Source organism: Perca flavescens, chromosome 21, assembly GCF_004354835.1.
Source record: "Perca flavescens isolate YP-PL-M2 chromosome 21, PFLA_1.0, whole genome shotgun sequence".
Taxonomy (NCBI): Eukaryota; Metazoa; Chordata; class Actinopteri; order Perciformes; family Percidae; genus Perca; species Perca flavescens.
Genome location: NC_041351.1, coordinates 294,341 through 311,321, shown reverse-complemented (window position 1 = coordinate 311,321; position 16,981 = coordinate 294,341). Strand labels below are relative to the sequence as shown.

Sequence of the window (16,981 nt, the reverse complement as noted above, 5' to 3'; positions counted from 1 at the left end):
CACCAGAGCAGGGGGAATGAGAGGGGGAAACGTAGCAGAAGACATTCCTTTTTAAACCAAAACGTAGAAGTGTAAATGTAGCGCTAGCTTCTGTTCTGAGGATTTTCAAATCCTGCGCGAGGCGATGAGTCAAACTCAAAGAAGAATATGATTCTCGTAGCGTCTCTGGATGTTTCCACATGTTTCTGAATGTTTATTTGAGCCAAGAAGTCAAAATGAAACCAGAATTATTTATTTTGCTGATCCAAAGGTAAACGTAGCTTCAACGTTAATATGAAGTAGGAAAGATGCTCTCTGAAGTGAGAACCACACGGTTGGTTCCCTCTTCTTAACATTTTTATTTTTTAAGCAGAAGTTCTTCTGGACTCTGAAGATGTGAACTGAACTGTGTTGTAGTTCTGGGTATCAGGGTAGCATCCTGTTGGATCACGTCGACGTTTGGGCTGGTTGCACTGTTGAAGCCATAATTTCACTTGTTGAATCTTTTTAGTTGAAGTGAACAAACTGCAGAGCTCATCGCTCTGCTGCTCTCTGCCGCCCCTAACGCTAACGTTACCGAGTAACTGTAACGCTAAAGTTACCGAGTAACTGTAACGCTAAAGTTACTGAGTAACTGTAACGCTAACATTACTGAGTAACGTTAACGCTAACGTTACCGAGTAACTGTAACGCTAACGTTACCCAGTAACAGTAACGCTAACGTTACTCTGTAACTGTAACGCTAACGTTACCCAGTAACTATGTCCATGTTCATGTCCCCCTACAGGTTCCTGTCGCCCCTACAGGTTTCTGTCGCCCCCACTATAGGTTTGTGTTGCCCCCTACAGGTTCCCGTCGCCCCCTACAGGTTCCCGTCGCCCCTACAGGTTTCTGTCACCCCCTACAGGTTTCTGTCGCCCCCTACAGGTTTCTGTCACCCCTACAGGTTCCCAACGCCCCCTACAGGTTCCTGTCGCCCCCTACAGGTTCCTGTCGCCCCTTACAGGTTCCCGTCGCCCCCTACAGGTTTATGTCGCCCCCTACAGGTTTATGTCGCCCCCTACAGGTTCCCATCGCCCCCTACAGGTTTCTGTCGCCCCTACAGGTTCCCATCGCCCCCTACAGGTTTCTGTCACCCCTACAGGTTCCCAACGCCCCCTACAGGTTCCCGTCGCCCCCTACAGGTTCCCGTCGCCCCCTACAGGTTTATGTCGCCCCCTACAGGTTTATGTCGCCCCCTACAGGTTCCCATCGCCCCCTACAGGTTTCTGTCGCCCCTACAGGTTCCCATCGCCCCCTACAGGTTTCTGTCGCCCCTACAGGTTCCCGTCGCCCCATACAGGTTTATGTCGCCCCCTACAGGTTTATGTCGCCCCCTACAGGTTCCCATCGCCCCCTACAGGTTTCTGTCGCCCCTACAGGTTCCCATCGCCCCCTACAGGTTTCTGTCGCCCCTACAGGTTCCTGTCACCCCCTACAGGTTTCTGTCACCCCCTACAGGTTTTTGTCGCCCCCTACAGGTTCCCGTCGCCCCCTACAGGTTTCTGTCGCCCCTACATGTTGCGCAGTAGAGCGATGCGAGCTGCAGCTTGTCGTCAGTATTTTTCGGTACAGAGTTTCTAACAGTGAAGAAGCCACAGAAGGAATACGATGCCATACTCAGTGTTACCAATGATGCTGTTGTTGTTTTAATTTGTTAGTTTTTTCTTGTTGTTTTTGACAGTATTACTTTGTTTTGCACAACAATAATAAGCACTTATGTTTTTTATTGAGGATGACAATGTTTCTATGCAGATGATGTAACCAAAGTGTTGAAGCACAGTTCCTGTTGGAGCAGACCACAGCAGCAGTCTTATTTACCTGACCAAGTATTAAACACGTTATTATTATTATTGACTCAATGACTTGGATCTTATTAACAACAGTGCTACACAAACTGTATTTGATCAGTGTCAGTTCAAACATATTCATATCCCTAAAATCAGTTTGACCGAAGCTTAAGTCGACAAAAGCGGCAAAATAAAGGGTCAAAAATCTTAAAGAAAGCGAGAAATTTAAGAAAATGTCGACAAAGGGTTAGAAGCGCCAAAAAGTAAAACTAAAGCCAAAAAGTAAAAAAAAAACGTCAAAAACATTGAATAAAGTGACCAAAATGTCAAAGTTAACGATTTAAATGTCCAATAAGATGTCAAAAAATCTGAATCAGAAAGTAGTTTGTTGCCCTACATTGGGTTAGCTTTAGTGTACATGCATACACATTATTAAACAACATATTAATCTTTAAAGTGCCCATATTATGAAAAAAATCACATTTTATTTTCATTGTGTCTCTGATACCGATACCAGTATCTGAAACACATGTTTTGAAAACGTACAATATAACGTTTTGTTGTCTGTGATTAGAAGTTAGACAGATAAGCAGGGTTGGGTCATTTTACTTTGAAATGTAATCCACAGTGACCGCTGACTACAAATTACATGGCAATTTTTGTAATCAGTAACATAATCAGTTGGATTACCCAAAACATGTAACGTAATCTGATTACTTTAGGATTACTCTTAGATCACTTCAATAAATATGCACCTTAAGTAAAAGACCCCGCCACAGAATTGATCAGTGAATTCTCACTTTATTTTCCTGTTTATTATTTCATTACATCTAAGAAATTTAAAGCATTCCTGTGTGAACCAACTATAAACATTATTATAGCTAGCAATGTTTGAACGATGCCGAACATGTTCCTGTAATCCTAAAGGTCCCATGGCATGAATATTTCACTTTATGAGTTTTTTATTAACATTAATATGCGTTCCCCCAGCCTGCCTATGGTCCCCCAGTGGCTAGAAATGGTGATAGGTGTAAACAGAGCCCTGGGTATCCTGCTCTGCCTTTTAGAAAATGAAAGCTCAGATGGACCAATCAGGAATCTTCTCCTTACTTCAGATACAGTATTAGAGGACCACTAAGGCCTATATAAAAGAGACTTCAGATACAGTATTAGGGGACCACTAAGGTCTATATAAAAGAGACTTCAGATACAGTATTAGGAGACCACTAAGGTCTATATAAAAGAGACTTCAGATACAGTATTAGGAGACCACTAAGGTCTATATAAAAGAGACTTCAGATACAGTATTAGGGGACCACTAAGGTCTATATAAAAGAGACTTCAGATACAGTATAGGGGACCACTAAGGCCTATATAAAAGAGACTTCAGATACAGTATCGGGGACCACTAAGGCCTATATAAAAGAGACTTTAGATATTTTTGGTTTGGTTTGGTTTATTTATGGATATAGAAAGACAACAAAGGGGGATCCAAGGGATAACATGTAAAAGTGAAAAACACTTTTTTCCAACATGGTCCCTGATGTAAGAGAACAGGACATACAACACATGCAAACACATACAGTCCTAAGATTAAAACAATAAAAAATAAAACTACACATCAAAAACCAGCTAAATCACCATGACCTACCAAACAATAAATTTCTCTGTCCCCAATCTAGATTATATTTCCCCTAATTATCTATTTTATTCCATAAGTAGGCCCTAACTTTATGTCTAAAATCCCTTTTCGTTACTGCCATTTTAATATGAAGTGGAAGACTATTCCATAATATAATTCCTGTATAAAAAAAGGATTTTCTGGCTTCACTATTCACACATGGCACCTTACATGAATGGACACTGGCCCTAGTCTCATGGGCATGTTGAGTATGTACCATTAAAATCTGAAATCCCAAATACTTTGGGGCTACACCATTAATAATACTGTACATATGATTCAGTTTAAGTTGTTCAACTCTAAGCTTAACAGGCAGGAACTCAACCCTCTTAAACTCATTTCTTCCCACATGATACCTAGAAGGTTTAGACAGTATAAAACGGATCATATTATTTTGCATAATCTGCATCTTGTTTTTCATTTTCATCGTTAGGCCACTATACCATGCTGAGCATGCATAGTCAAAATGGCATTGAATGAGTGCTGAGACGAGGAGTTTTTTTATTTTGGAGTCAAACTGTCTTGTATTACGGTATAAAAACTTCAATTTGCAGGCACTTTTATTCAGTAATTTCTCTGCAATGGAATATCCTGACAATGTTTGGTCCAATATAATACCTAGATAAATAACAGAATTCTTTGCTTCAATTTCATTTTCATTACATATAACTTTTAATGCAGATGCCTTTTGTAACTTACGTTTGGTGCCAAATAGGATGCACTCAGATTTCCCTAAGTGCAATGACAGTCTGTTGTCGATCAGCCACTCTCTTACATTTTGCAGCTCACCACTAAGAGTGTCTTCAATTTGGGAGATATCTTTTCCAGACACTAGTAGTGAGGAATCATCAGCATACAATAATAACTGACATTTGACTGCAGCTGGCATGTCATTTACATATATTAGGAATAACAAAGGGCCTAATATCGAGCCTTGGGGTACACCACAAGTTATGTTCATGGGTTCAGACAGGACTCCATCAAAATCACAAGTTTGATTTCTTTCAGATAAATATGATTTAAACCATTTTAAAGAAGCCCTGCCAAAACCCATGCATTGTAATTTGGATAAAAGAATAGAGTGATCCACTGTGTCAAATGCTTTTTGTAAATCCAGTAACACCATGCCAGTATAGTTACCTTTTTCACTTTCTTGTCTGATGTAATCACAAAGATAAGTGAGGCATGTGTCAGTGGAGTAAGCAGATCTAAATCCAGATTGGTGGTCATATAACAGATTATTCTTGATCAAGTGCCGCTCCACTTGATCAAAAACCACTCTCCAATATTTTAGATACACTTGGTAGTATTGACACTGGTCTATAGTTTTTCATATCTGTCCTACTGTCCTTCTTGAACAAGGGGAGTACCCTGGCCCTTTTCATCTCAATTGGAACCTTACCTAATTGTATGGACAAATTTATGATATGTGCAATAACCTCACCAATAGCATTAGCACTATCCTTTAGGAATCTGGCTGGAATATAATCCATGCCAGTAGCTTTATTAGTAGATAAAGAAGCTAACATTTCTATAATCCTCTCCTTAGATACTAGACTCAGATTGAATGGATCTGATGACACATCTTGATAAAGGGAGTTCAGGAAGGATACCCCATACTTTCCAGCACCTGTTGGTAAAGGTGAAGCCAAGTTGGCAGCAACAGTAGTAAAAAACATATTGAAATGATTTGATATCACTTTTTTGTCAAAGCAAATACCATTATCAATGTCAATCCCAGTGTTACAGCTGTTACTAATTATTTTCCTGCACCTATCTCTTTAAGAATTTTCCATAATGTCTTTGGTTGGTGAATATTCTCTGTCACTGCTTCAGCATAGTAGTCAGCTTTAGCCTTCTGTATATGATATCTTGCTTGGTTGCGGTTATACACATATTTATCAAAATCAGGTTGCATATTTGACTTCTTATACTTCCTGAAATAGTGATCTCTCTGTCTAATTAAATCAATAATTTCAGTAGTCATCCATTTGGCCCTCTTCTGTTTCACTCTAATTTCTCTCATTGGTGCAACCATATCCAATACTATTAAGAACTTCTCCTTAAACAATTCCCATGCCCGATCGGCATCATTACTGTTAATAACTATACTCCAATCCTGTTCAGCCAGTTTACCCTCCAATAGCTCCTTAGAATATCGTCTTGTACATCTTATTTTTTAAGGAATGATGAGACCCTGATCCTATTTTAATTTTTTGAAATTTTATGAGTACAGAAAATAACTTTATGATCACTGAATCCAATATCCAAAACCCCAGAACAGCTGATATTGTTTCTATCAGTAACCAACACCAGATCCAGAATAGATTTAGAATACCCATCTATTCTGGTTGGCTCCATTATAAGTTGCTCCCGACCAAGCACTTTACAGTAATGTGAAAACTTTACCAACAGCGCATTTTTTGTGGACATAAACAAATTTGTATTAAAATCACCTAAAACAATACATTCTCTCTCCAACAACACATTACTGTCAATACATACTGATTCTAATAATTCATAAAAATCATTTTGTTTGGGGGGTCTGTAACACACGCCTACAACAATAGGCTTTGTTTTAGGTAGTCGAATTTCAACCCAGGCAGCTTCCAGTGTCTCTATCTGTATTTCCGGGCATGGGATAAAAGATAAATCAGTCCTAATAAACAGACATACCCCTCCTCCGTTTCTATTGCGGTCTCGCCGGTAACAGTAGAAGCCTGGCAATTCAACTTCCTTATTCTCAATGGAGCTATCCAACCATGTCTCTGTCACGGCAATCACTGCAGCTTTTGTCCTTGCAGTGAACTGCCTTATTTCCTCCATTTTGGGAAGTAAGCTCCTTGCGTTCAGATGAATAAAATGTAATCCTCTTTTGTTTAAAAATTCCAGGGACGTTTCTTCTGTGATCACACTATCTTCCTCCCCAAAAGATATATCCTCTCGTTTATAATCCAGGATATCGGGGGAGCACATTTCCATAACGCAACAGGCATTACACACCAGCTGAATGTTTGCCTGAGCTTTTACGGCCAAGGTATATGTTTTACGATCTATGTTTGCACATTTTATGTGAACAAACTCGTCGCACAAGTCACAAGCACTTGCATTTGCATTCGCTCTCACAGTCTTTCCACAGTTCGGGCATGGACACTTAGGTGTTTTACAGGTGGGTGGCCCAGGACATGGGTGAACATCTCCGCACAGAAGCAAACTCTGTAAAAAACAGGAGCGTAAAGTGTATCCTTCTTTCCCCAATAATACTCCTCCTGTTACATTTGGCATTACGTTGTTTATGGAATGGTCGGATTAATTTGTTAAACAGTTCATGGTGTCCAACAGATATTTGACTGGAATGTTTGTTTCCTGCATTCCCAGCCGATTCAACAGACCAACCTACTTCCGCGGCTTTTTTGGCCACAAATAAGTTATATAGTCCCATGATTTGACAACTAGTCAGCAGGAAAACCATAACAAATTGTCCATTTGCCATTTCACTGTTTCAACTTTACCGGGCAGTCCAGAACTTTAAAACTTTACCGAGAGATGCGTGCTGCGTGCCGAGTGCTGCGTGCTGGATACAGTATTAGGGGACCACTAAGGCCTATATAAAAGAGACGTCAGATACAGTATTAGGGACCACTAAGGTCTATATAAAAGAGACGTCAGATACAGTATTAGGGACCACTAAGGTCTATATAAAAGAGACGTCAGATACAGTATTAGGGGACCACTAAGGCCTATATAAAAGAGACGTCAGATACAATATTAGGGACCACTAAGGTCTATATAAAAGAGACGTCAGATACAGTATTAGGGGACCACTAAGGCCTATATAAAGGAGACGTCAGATACAGTATTAGGGGACCACTAAGGCCTATATAAAAGAGACGTCAGATACAATATTAGGGACCACTAAGGTCTATATAAAAGAGACGTCAGATACAGTATTAGGGGACCACTAAGGCCTATATAAAAGAGACGTCAGATACAGTATTAGGGGACCACTAAGGTCTATATAAAAGAGACTTCAGATACAGTATTAGGAGACCACTAAGGTCTATATAAAAGAGACTTCAGATACAGTATAGGGGACCACTAAGGCCTATTTAAAAGAGACTTCAGATACAGTATAGGGGACCACTAAGGCCTATATAAAAGAGACTTCAGATACAGTATCGGGGACCACTAAGGTCTATATCAAAGAGACTTCAGATACAGTATTAGGGGACCACTAAGGCCTATATAAAAGAGACTTCAGATACAGTATTAGGGGACCACTAAGGCCTATATAAAAGAGACTTCAGATACAGTATTAGGGGACCACTAAGGTCTATATAAAAGAGACTTCATATACAGTATTAGGGGACCACTAAGGCCTATATCAGAACTAAACAGTCAGAACTAAACAGGGGGAAGCAGCGTTCAGTTTTTATGCTCCACATATCTGGAACAAACTCCCAGAAACCTGTAGGTCCGCTGCAACTCTCAGTTCTTTTAAATCTAAGCTAAAGACCTATCTTTTTGATGTTGCTTTTCTTTAAATAATCTATTTTATTAACTTTAATTTCTTATACTGCACTGTAACTTTTATTCTTATACTGCACTATCAATTTTATTCTTGTCTTTTAATGTTTTTAATTTGTTTATTATTGTTTTTTAATTGTTTTCTAACTGCTCTTTAATGTTTTATGTAAAGCACTTTGAATTGCCCTGTTGCTGAAATGTGCTATATAAATAAAGCTGCCTTGCCTTGCCTTGCCTTGCCTATATAAAAGAGACTTCAGATACAGTATTAGGGGACCACTAAGGTCTATATAAAGAGACTTCAGATACAGTATTAGGGGACCACTAAGGTCTATATAAAAGAGACTTCAGATACAGTATTAGGGGACCACTAAGGTCTATATAAAAGAGACTTCAGATACAGTATTAGGGGACCACTAAGGCCTATATAAAAGAGACGTCAGATACAGTATTAGAGGACCACTAAGGTCTATATAAAAGAGACTTCAGATACAGTATTAGGGACCACTAAGGCCTATATAAAAGAGACTTCAGATACAGTATTAGGGGACCACTAAGGTCTATATAAAAGAGACTTCAGATACAGTATTAGGGGACCACTAAGGCCTATATAAAAGCATCCAAAGAGCACCATGTCATGGGACCTTTAAAAAAATTTGTTTTATTGTAATCTGGGCTGATTATAGTTACATGATTTTTGTAATTTGATTAAATAATCCAGATTACATGTAATCCGTTACTACCCAACACTGCAGATAAGAGATAACGTGGCTGTACTTTTTTTGATTACGAAGAATGATAAATGAAGTGACATTTGGTATCTGCTGCACAGGTCTAAAACCAATCAATCTTTTGACAGTTATTTAACTCGTCAACTTGTTAAATTAACAGTTCATTTTGTAGTTTGGTTGTCTACACTGTTGATGAACATTTTGATATTTGTAAACTATGATATTTTACATTCACATTTTGAGATTAAAGAAATAAATTCTGCCTGTGAGTCTCCTCTCAGGGCTCTAAACTCCAACAGGAGCCCTGACGTCGCTGCTGGCCAGTTTGACCTCTTTTTGGCTTCTCTGTGATTGGCTTTGAGAGTTAGCAGCGGCGGTTCGGAGCGCTGATTGGCTGCTGTCTCTCTCTCTGTGTCTCTGTGTGTCTGTCGGGGGGCGTGTCGCATCGTGCGGACGTGCAGCGGCTTTTCCTCTTTAAAATGGCTGAAAAATAATCCGAAAATTATCAGAATAAAGAAACGGAAAGCAGCAGAAAGCTTTCCCGCCAGCAGGTGTGGTTTGTATTGCATCCACCGGATTCTAGCGGGAAACTTTCGGATGAACTGCAGCAGGTGAGAGTCCGAAAACTAACTGCGCCACATCGGCGTCTCTGCTCCGTGTTACCAGCTGGGCGATGTAACGAAGTACATGTACTCCAGTACTGTACTTCTGTCCAAATGCTAAGGTACTTGTACTTTACTTGAATCTTTTCTTTTCATGTCACTTTCTACTTCTACTCTGCTACATTTCAGAGAGAAATATTCTACTTCTCTACAGCTTTAGTTACTTATTTACTTTAGTTACTCCGCTACATTCATCTGTTACAGCTTTAGTCACTATTAACTTTATTTACTCCGGTACATTCATCTGTTACAACTTTAGTTACTAGTTACTTTAGTTACTCCGCTACATTCATCTGTTACAGCTTTAGTTACTAGTTACTTTAGTTACTCCGCTACATTCATCTGTTCCAGCTTTAGTTACTATTAACTTTAGTTACTCCACTACATTCATCTGTTACAGCTTTAGTTACTATTTACTTTAGTTACTAGTTACATGTAGTTTATAAATCTGATGTTTGATTCTAAAGTAAACTAGCCAACAATATAATGGCTACAAGTCCAGCTGAGATGATGAGACCATTAAACACACAAGTGTGTGTGTGTGTGTGTGTGTGTGTGTGTGTGTGTGTGTGTGTGTGTGTGTGTGTGTGTGTTTGTCTGTCTGTCTGTCTGTCTGTCTGGGACTGTTCTTAACCTTTGCCTGTGTTTACCTGTGTTTAGGACTTAACCTTTGCCTGTGTTTACCTGTGTGTAGGCGCTCGGTGGAGGTGCTGGGGCCGCGGCCCATGATGCCCGTGGACATGGCGGTGAGGATCTGCCTGGCCAGCTCGCCTCCGCTGCGCTCCTTCCTCGGTAACTATGACAACGGCTTCTCCCTGCCGGTGGAGTGCAGCGGTGGCACGGCGTGGCTGCAGAAGGAGGAGAAGAAGAAGAAGAAGAAGAAGAGCGTGGTGTTTGCAGACGCTCGCGGTCTGGCGCTCGCCGCCGTTCACGTGTTTGACGAGGCGGAGGACGAGGCGCTCGCCGAGCTGCAGTTCACCCTGACGGAGATAGAGGGCGCCACTGTCTCCGGGCTGCACCACGGAGACAGTGACGGTGAGAAAACCTCAGAGTAGGGCGTCAAACTCCACTTCACTAACGCTACGTTTACATGTGGGCGGCTGTTTTCATAAATGGACATTTCAACCTCTCCGTTTAAAAAAAAAAAAAAAATAACATCGTGCACAGCTGTCAGTTTTCAGAAAAGTCTTCGTTTACACTAGGGGTGGGAATCAGCAGAGGCCTCACGATACGATATCATCACAATACTTCGATACGATATTATTGCAATTTTAACGATATTGCGATATTCTGCGATATATTGCAATGTATTACCTTTTTTCCAACTTCAAATTTTTCCCAATTTCAAATGATGTCCCCAAAAGGAAAATATTGTCAATATCTGTTTTATCTAAAAAGACACATGTCTCTGTCTGTTCATCTCACTTCAATTTTATTGCTGCAAAATGGGGATTATCAAGCAGACAGACTGACCGATACATGTATAATAATAGATCCATACTTGGCATCTGTGTATCGATACAGTATTGCCACGGAAAATATTGCAATACTATGCTGTATCGATTTTTTTATTTTATTTTTTTTCCCACCCCTAGTTTACACGTACTCGTGAATATATGCCATTAATGCAGCCAAGAGCACGCCAGACCTGTAGGTGGCGGTGTAACGAGAAGCTCAAGCCCACGTTAGCCAATCAGAATCCAGAAAATAGCAACAACAGCAACCAATCACTTCCTCTTTCTCTCTCTTTCGGCTGCCTCTGTTTGTCTCAGTTTACGTGCAGACGTGCAAACGAAGATCTCAAAAATCTCCACTCTGGCCAGAGTTTTTAGAAAGGCTCGTTTTCAGAGGAGAATTCTCCATTTGCGTGTAAATGAAGGACACAAACGAAGGGAAATGTCTCCGGTTATCAAAATAACCACGTACGTGTAAACAGGGCCTAAGGGCCACGCTGGAAAATAAGAGTCATACCAAGGGCCAGACATGTAGAGTGTATTTTTTAGGGGACCACTAAGGTCTATATAAAAGAGACTTCAGATACAGTATTAGGGGACCACTTAGGTCTATATAAAAGAGACTTCAGATACAGTATTAGGGACCACTAAGGTCTATATAAAAGAGACTTCAGATACAGTATTAGGGGACCACTAAGGTCTATATAAGAGACTTCAGATACAGTATTAGGGACCACCAAGGTCTATATAAAAGAGACTTCAGATACAGCATTAGGGGACCACTAAGGTCTATATAAAAGAGACTTCAGATACAGTATTAGGGGACCACTAAGGTCTATATAAAAGAGACTTCAGATACAGCATTAGGGGACCACTAAGGTCTATATAAAAGAGACTTCAGATACAGTATTAGGGGACCACTAAGGTCTATATAAAAGAGACTTCAGATACAGTATTAGGGACCACTAAGGTCTATATAAAAGACTTCAGATACAGTATTAGGGGACCACTAAGGTCTATATAAAAGAGACTTCAGATACAGTATTAGGGGACCACTAAGGTCTATATAAAAGAGACTTCAGATACAGTATTAGGGGACCACTAAGGTCTATATAAAAGAGACTTCAGATACAGTATTAGGGACCACTAAGGTCTATATAAAAGAGACTTCAGATACAGCATTAGGGGACCACTAAGGTCTATATAAAAGACTTCAGATACGGTATTAGGGGACCACTAAGGTCTATATAAAAGAGACTTCAGATACAGTATTAGGGGACCACTTAGGTCTATATAAAAGAGACTTCAGATACAGTATTAGGGACCACTAAGGTCTATATAAAAGAGACTTCAGATACAGTATTAGGGACCACTAAGGTCTATATATAAGAGACTTCAGATACAGTATTAGGGGACCACTAAGGTCTATATAAAAGAGACTTCAGATACAGTATTAGGGGACCACTAAGGTCTATATAAAAGAGACTTCAGATACAGTATTAGGGGACCACTAATGTCTATATAAAAGAGACTTCAGATACAATATTAGGGGACCACTAAGGTCTATATAAAAGAGACTTCAGATACAGTATTAGGGACCACTAAGGTCTATATGAAAGAGACTTCAGATACAGTATTAGGGGACCACTAAGGTCTATATAAAAGAGACTTCAGATACAGTATTAGGGACCACCAAGGTCTATATAAAAGAGACTTCAGATACAGTATTAGGGGACCACTAAGGTCTATATAAAAGAGACTTCAGATACAGTATTAGGGGACCACTAAGGTCTATATAAAAGAGACTTCAGATACAGTATTAGGGGACCACTAAGGTCTATATAAAAGAGACTTCAGATACAGTATTAGGGACCACTAAGGTCTATATAAAAGAGACTTCAGATACAGCATTAGGGGACCACTAAGGTCTATATAAAAGAGACTTCAGATACAATATTAGGGGACCACTAAGGTCTATATAAAAGAGACTTCAGATACAGTATTAGGGGACCACTAAGGTCTATATAAAAGAGACTTCAGATACAGTATTAGGGACCACTAAGGTCTATATAAAAGAGACTTCAGATACAGCATTAGGGGACCACTAAGGTCTATATAAAAGAGACTTCAGATACAGTATTAGGGGACCACTAAGGTCTATATAAAAGAGACTTCAGATACAGTATTAGGGGACCACTTAGGTCTATATAAAAGAGACTTCAGATACAGTATTAGGGACCACTAAGGTCTATATAAAAGAGACTTCAGATACAGTATTAGGGGACCACTAAGGTCTATATAAAAGACTTCAGATACAGTATTAGGGGACCACTAAGGTCTATATAAAAGAGACTTCAGATACAGTATTAGGGGACCACTTAGGTCTATATAAAAGAGACTTCAGATACAGTATTAGGGACCACTAAGGTCTATATAAAAGAGACTTCAGATATAGTATTAGGGACCACTAAGGTCTATATATAAGAGACTTCAGATACAGTATTAGGGGACCACTAAGGTCTATATAAAAGAGACTTCAGATACAGTATTAGGGGACCACTAAGGTCTATATAAAAGAGACTTCAGATACAGTATTAGGGGACCACTAAGGTCTATATAAAAGACTTCAGATACAGTATTAGGGGACCACTAAGGTCTATATAAAAGAGACTTCAGATACAGTATTAGGGGACCACTTAGGTCTATATAAAAGAGACTTCAGATACAGTATTAGGGACCACTAAGGTCTATATAAAAGAGACTTCAGATACAGTATTAGGGGACCACTAAGGTCTATATAAAAGAGACTTCAGATACAGTATTAGGGGACCACTAAGGTCTATATAAAAGAGACTTCAGATACAGTATTAGGGACCACTAAGGTCTATATAAAAGAGACTTCAGATACAGCATTAGGGGACCACTAAGGTCTATATAAAAGACTTCAGATACAGTATTAGGGGACCACTAAGGTCTATATAAAAGAGGCTTCAGATACAGTATTAGGGGACCACTAAGGTCTATATAAAAGAGACTTCAGATACAGTATTAGGGACCACTAAGGTCTATATAAAAGAGACTTCAGATACAGTATTAGGGACCACTAAGGTCTATATAAAAGACTTCAGATACAGTATTGGGGGACCACTAAGGCCTATATAAAAGAGACTTCAGATACAGTATTAGGGGACCACTAAGGTCTATATAAAAGAGACTTCAGATATAGTATCCACAGTGTGTCAGATATCAAAAGGCTAAATACACCTGACCTCCATGTTCTTCCATCTGTCCCGTGTATCTTGTGTTCTTCTTCCAGACGCTGCAGCCTGTCGTCCAGGCCTGGTTCTGGTTCTGGACTTCGAGCCGCCGGCTGCTGACTACCTGGACCTGAGGAACCGGCTCCGGGCCCAGCGTGTCTGTCTGGAGACCTGTTCGGTCCACCAGCGTTTGCTTTCCGGTACAGTTCAGGTCCAGAACTTATGCTTCCACAAGTCTGTCTCGGTCCGGATCACCTTCGACTCGTGGCGGTCCTTCCAGGACGTTTCCTGTCGGTACCTGAACACGGCGTACGGCGGCCCGGACATAGAAACCTTCGCCTTCTCCGTGCCGGTACGTTAAAAGTCTGGACTCACTTTCCTGTACTTAATTTAGAAAAACATGGAGGTTTAAAAACAATGTTTTGGTCGTTTTTCAAAAGAAAGTATTTATTATTTACCTTCTTTAGTTATTTTTAGATTTTGTGTTCTGCTTTTTCATAGTCTTGTCTCTCTCTCATGGGGGGGCCAAATTCTCTGGGCGGGCAAAGCAGAGAAAGGGGAGGTAACTTGACTTCATAAGGAGAAGATTCCTGATTGGTCCATATGAGCTTTCATTTTCTCAAAGGCAGAGCAGGATACCCAGGGCTCGGTTTACACCTATCACCATTTCTAGCCACTGGGGGACCATAGGCAGGCTGGGGGGGAACTCATATTAATGTTAAAAAACCCCATAAAGTGACATTTTCATACCATGGGACCTTTTAAAGGTTACACAGCTGATATTGTTCCAGTACCTTGATGTTTTTCCTCACTGCAGGTACCGGAGGTCCTGGATCCGTCCGACAGAGTGGAGTTCTGCATTCAGTACCAGACTCAGGACCAAACCTTCTGGGACAACAACCAGGGGAAGAACTACCGGCTGGCGGACCCAAACGCCGGCCAGCCCCGGAGCGCCGAGAGTCCTGTCGGGCTGCAGGTCCACAGAGACAACAGGGGAGAGAAGAGGGAGCAGATTATTGAGTGTGATCCGTTCGGGAGTCCCCGGACATCTGCAGGGATCTTCCCTGAGTGGCAGAGCTGGGGTCGTGTGGAGACCAGCGCCCCCTACTGGTGAGGCACCACAGGACAGGTTTTAATGTTGGCAATCACTGAGAGTTTGGTCCCAGGATCCTCAGAGCACTGAAACGCCATGTTATACCCAGGTTATTCCCAGGTTATACCCGGGTTATACCCGGGTTATACCCAGGTTATACCCAGGTGTGTGTGTAGGAGTCGCTCCAGATTTCAAGCTTTCACTTTCACTCAGGACAGAAGTGTTAATGTCCGCATGGAGTGGAAGGACTCTTGATAAGAGATGTTCTGATACCATTTTATCCTTTCTTATGTGATCCAAAACCTGGACTTGTGTATTTGCTGATACCGAGTACCGATCTGATACCAATGTGTTATTATGTTTTACTAGCTGTTACTACTATCCTTAAAGTCTTTGTGAAACATGAACGAACACACACAGTGAATGTCACAGAACTTGTTATGCAGTTTGACAGCGAGTCATAACGGAAAGAGAACATAAATAAACTTCTTTAAGTAGTTTTTCTGGGCTAAATGACGTGGTATCAGATCGGTGCGTAATCTCGAGTTCTTGCCGATACCCACACCAGCATTTTAGGCAGAATTGGAGGCTTTTTGCCATATCGGAACATCTCTAGTTTGGAGGGTCCACTACAGATTTCAGTAGAGCCACTTTAGCTTCCCTGACATGAAGGAAGGACTTTGGATAACAGACAGTTCAGGAAGTCAGAATGACTCGGCACAGCACTGGCCTAAATATTGCACATGTGTTTATTACTCGCCTCAAACTTGGAAGGAATGAAGCACCAGAATCTGCCAGAACCATCGCATCTGATCAGATCTGCAGCCCAACAGACCAAAGCTCGCTGCCCTAATAGAACCAGTTCGGGTTCACATCCGGTCCTCGTTTGCCCGAACAAAGTGTGCCAACACTCGGCTGCATACCTGGCATGGCCTCATGAGAAATATTTAAAACGTTTACGAAGGGATTTGCTGTTGCTTTGTCACATTTTCAAGTATGCAAGTCTGACATTGAACTGTTAGATATTCACAAGAGAACCAGGAGTCAGTCTTTGTAAAAGCATCCCAAGGATCCACCAAGTGACCTGTATACAGATTCAGAAGTGCTTTCTTAAAACCTCCCCAAAGATCCATGATCAAGGTATTACAGGTGTTTCAAAAAGACTGAATGCATTACTGAGTGCTTTGTACGAAGCATCCAAAGGATGAATTAAACATTGCAAGATGACCGAGTGCTCAACAACACAAGGGAGGATTTATGGGCTTTCCTGTCGAAGGATGTGACTTGTTCCAGACCTCTCTTCAATCCTCATTTCAGCTAATTCATGACTCTTGACAGAAACCTTTCAGGCTGTTTAAGTCCTGAAACAGCTGTCAGAGAAGACCAGCAGACTTATTAGGCTTTAAGTCTAAAACACCAGCATGAAACCCGGTTAAGGCTAGATGGGATACAGCTACGGCCACGAGTTTAGGCACAAACGACCTGTTAAGTTTGGGTTAAAACGGGTTTTCCCTGGGTGAAAGTATTATTATTATTATTATTATTATTATTATTATTATTATTATTTATTATGTCAGAGGTAACTTCTCGCCGTAGCTGTATCCCTTCTAGCCACAACCGGGAAACACTGTGTCCAGAACACTCTGCTTTAAGGTGTGTTTCACGGTGTTACACCTCGATGCCTTCAGGCTTAGTTCTCCTTCCATTTAACTCCGTTAATCGTACACATCCAGAAAAACCCAAAAGGTCTGGACTGTCTAGACTTTCC

The 16,981-nt window shown here is 40.8% G+C and overlaps 2 protein-coding genes across 6 annotated transcripts; both read left to right on the top strand.

Annotated features, from left to right (window-relative positions):
• Nucleotide 1: 1 nt before the first annotated feature.
• Nucleotides 2-1,875, top strand: LOC114548401 (extensin-like). Of its 5 annotated transcripts, none has more exons than XM_028568334.1 (3): nucleotides 2-847; nucleotides 1,026-1,163; nucleotides 1,204-1,875. In XM_028568334.1, exons 1-3 carry the CDS (start codon nucleotides 741-743, stop codon nucleotides 1,652-1,654), a joined length of 696 nt encoding a protein of 231 aa, XP_028424135.1. In that variant the 5' UTR covers nucleotides 2-740; the 3' UTR covers nucleotides 1,655-1,875. The 5 variants fall into 5 exon arrangements, with proteins under 5 accessions (XP_028424135.1, XP_028424137.1, XP_028424136.1 ...); XM_028568336.1 differs by having other exon boundaries at nucleotides 1,026-1,203; nucleotides 1,263-1,875; XM_028568335.1 differs by having other exon boundaries at nucleotides 1,026-1,875.
• Nucleotides 1,876-9,175: 7,300 nt separating this feature from the next.
• LOC114548022 (protein phosphatase 1 regulatory subunit 3C-B-like) lies at nucleotides 9,176-16,773 on the top strand. Its single transcript, XM_028567663.1, has 5 exons — nucleotides 9,176-9,298; nucleotides 9,414-9,471; nucleotides 10,104-10,444; nucleotides 14,180-14,472; nucleotides 14,938-16,773. Exons 2-5 carry the CDS (start codon nucleotides 9,464-9,466, stop codon nucleotides 15,232-15,234), a joined length of 939 nt encoding a protein of 312 aa, XP_028423464.1. The 5' UTR covers nucleotides 9,176-9,298; nucleotides 9,414-9,463; the 3' UTR covers nucleotides 15,235-16,773.
• Nucleotides 16,774-16,981: the final 208 nt, after the last annotated feature.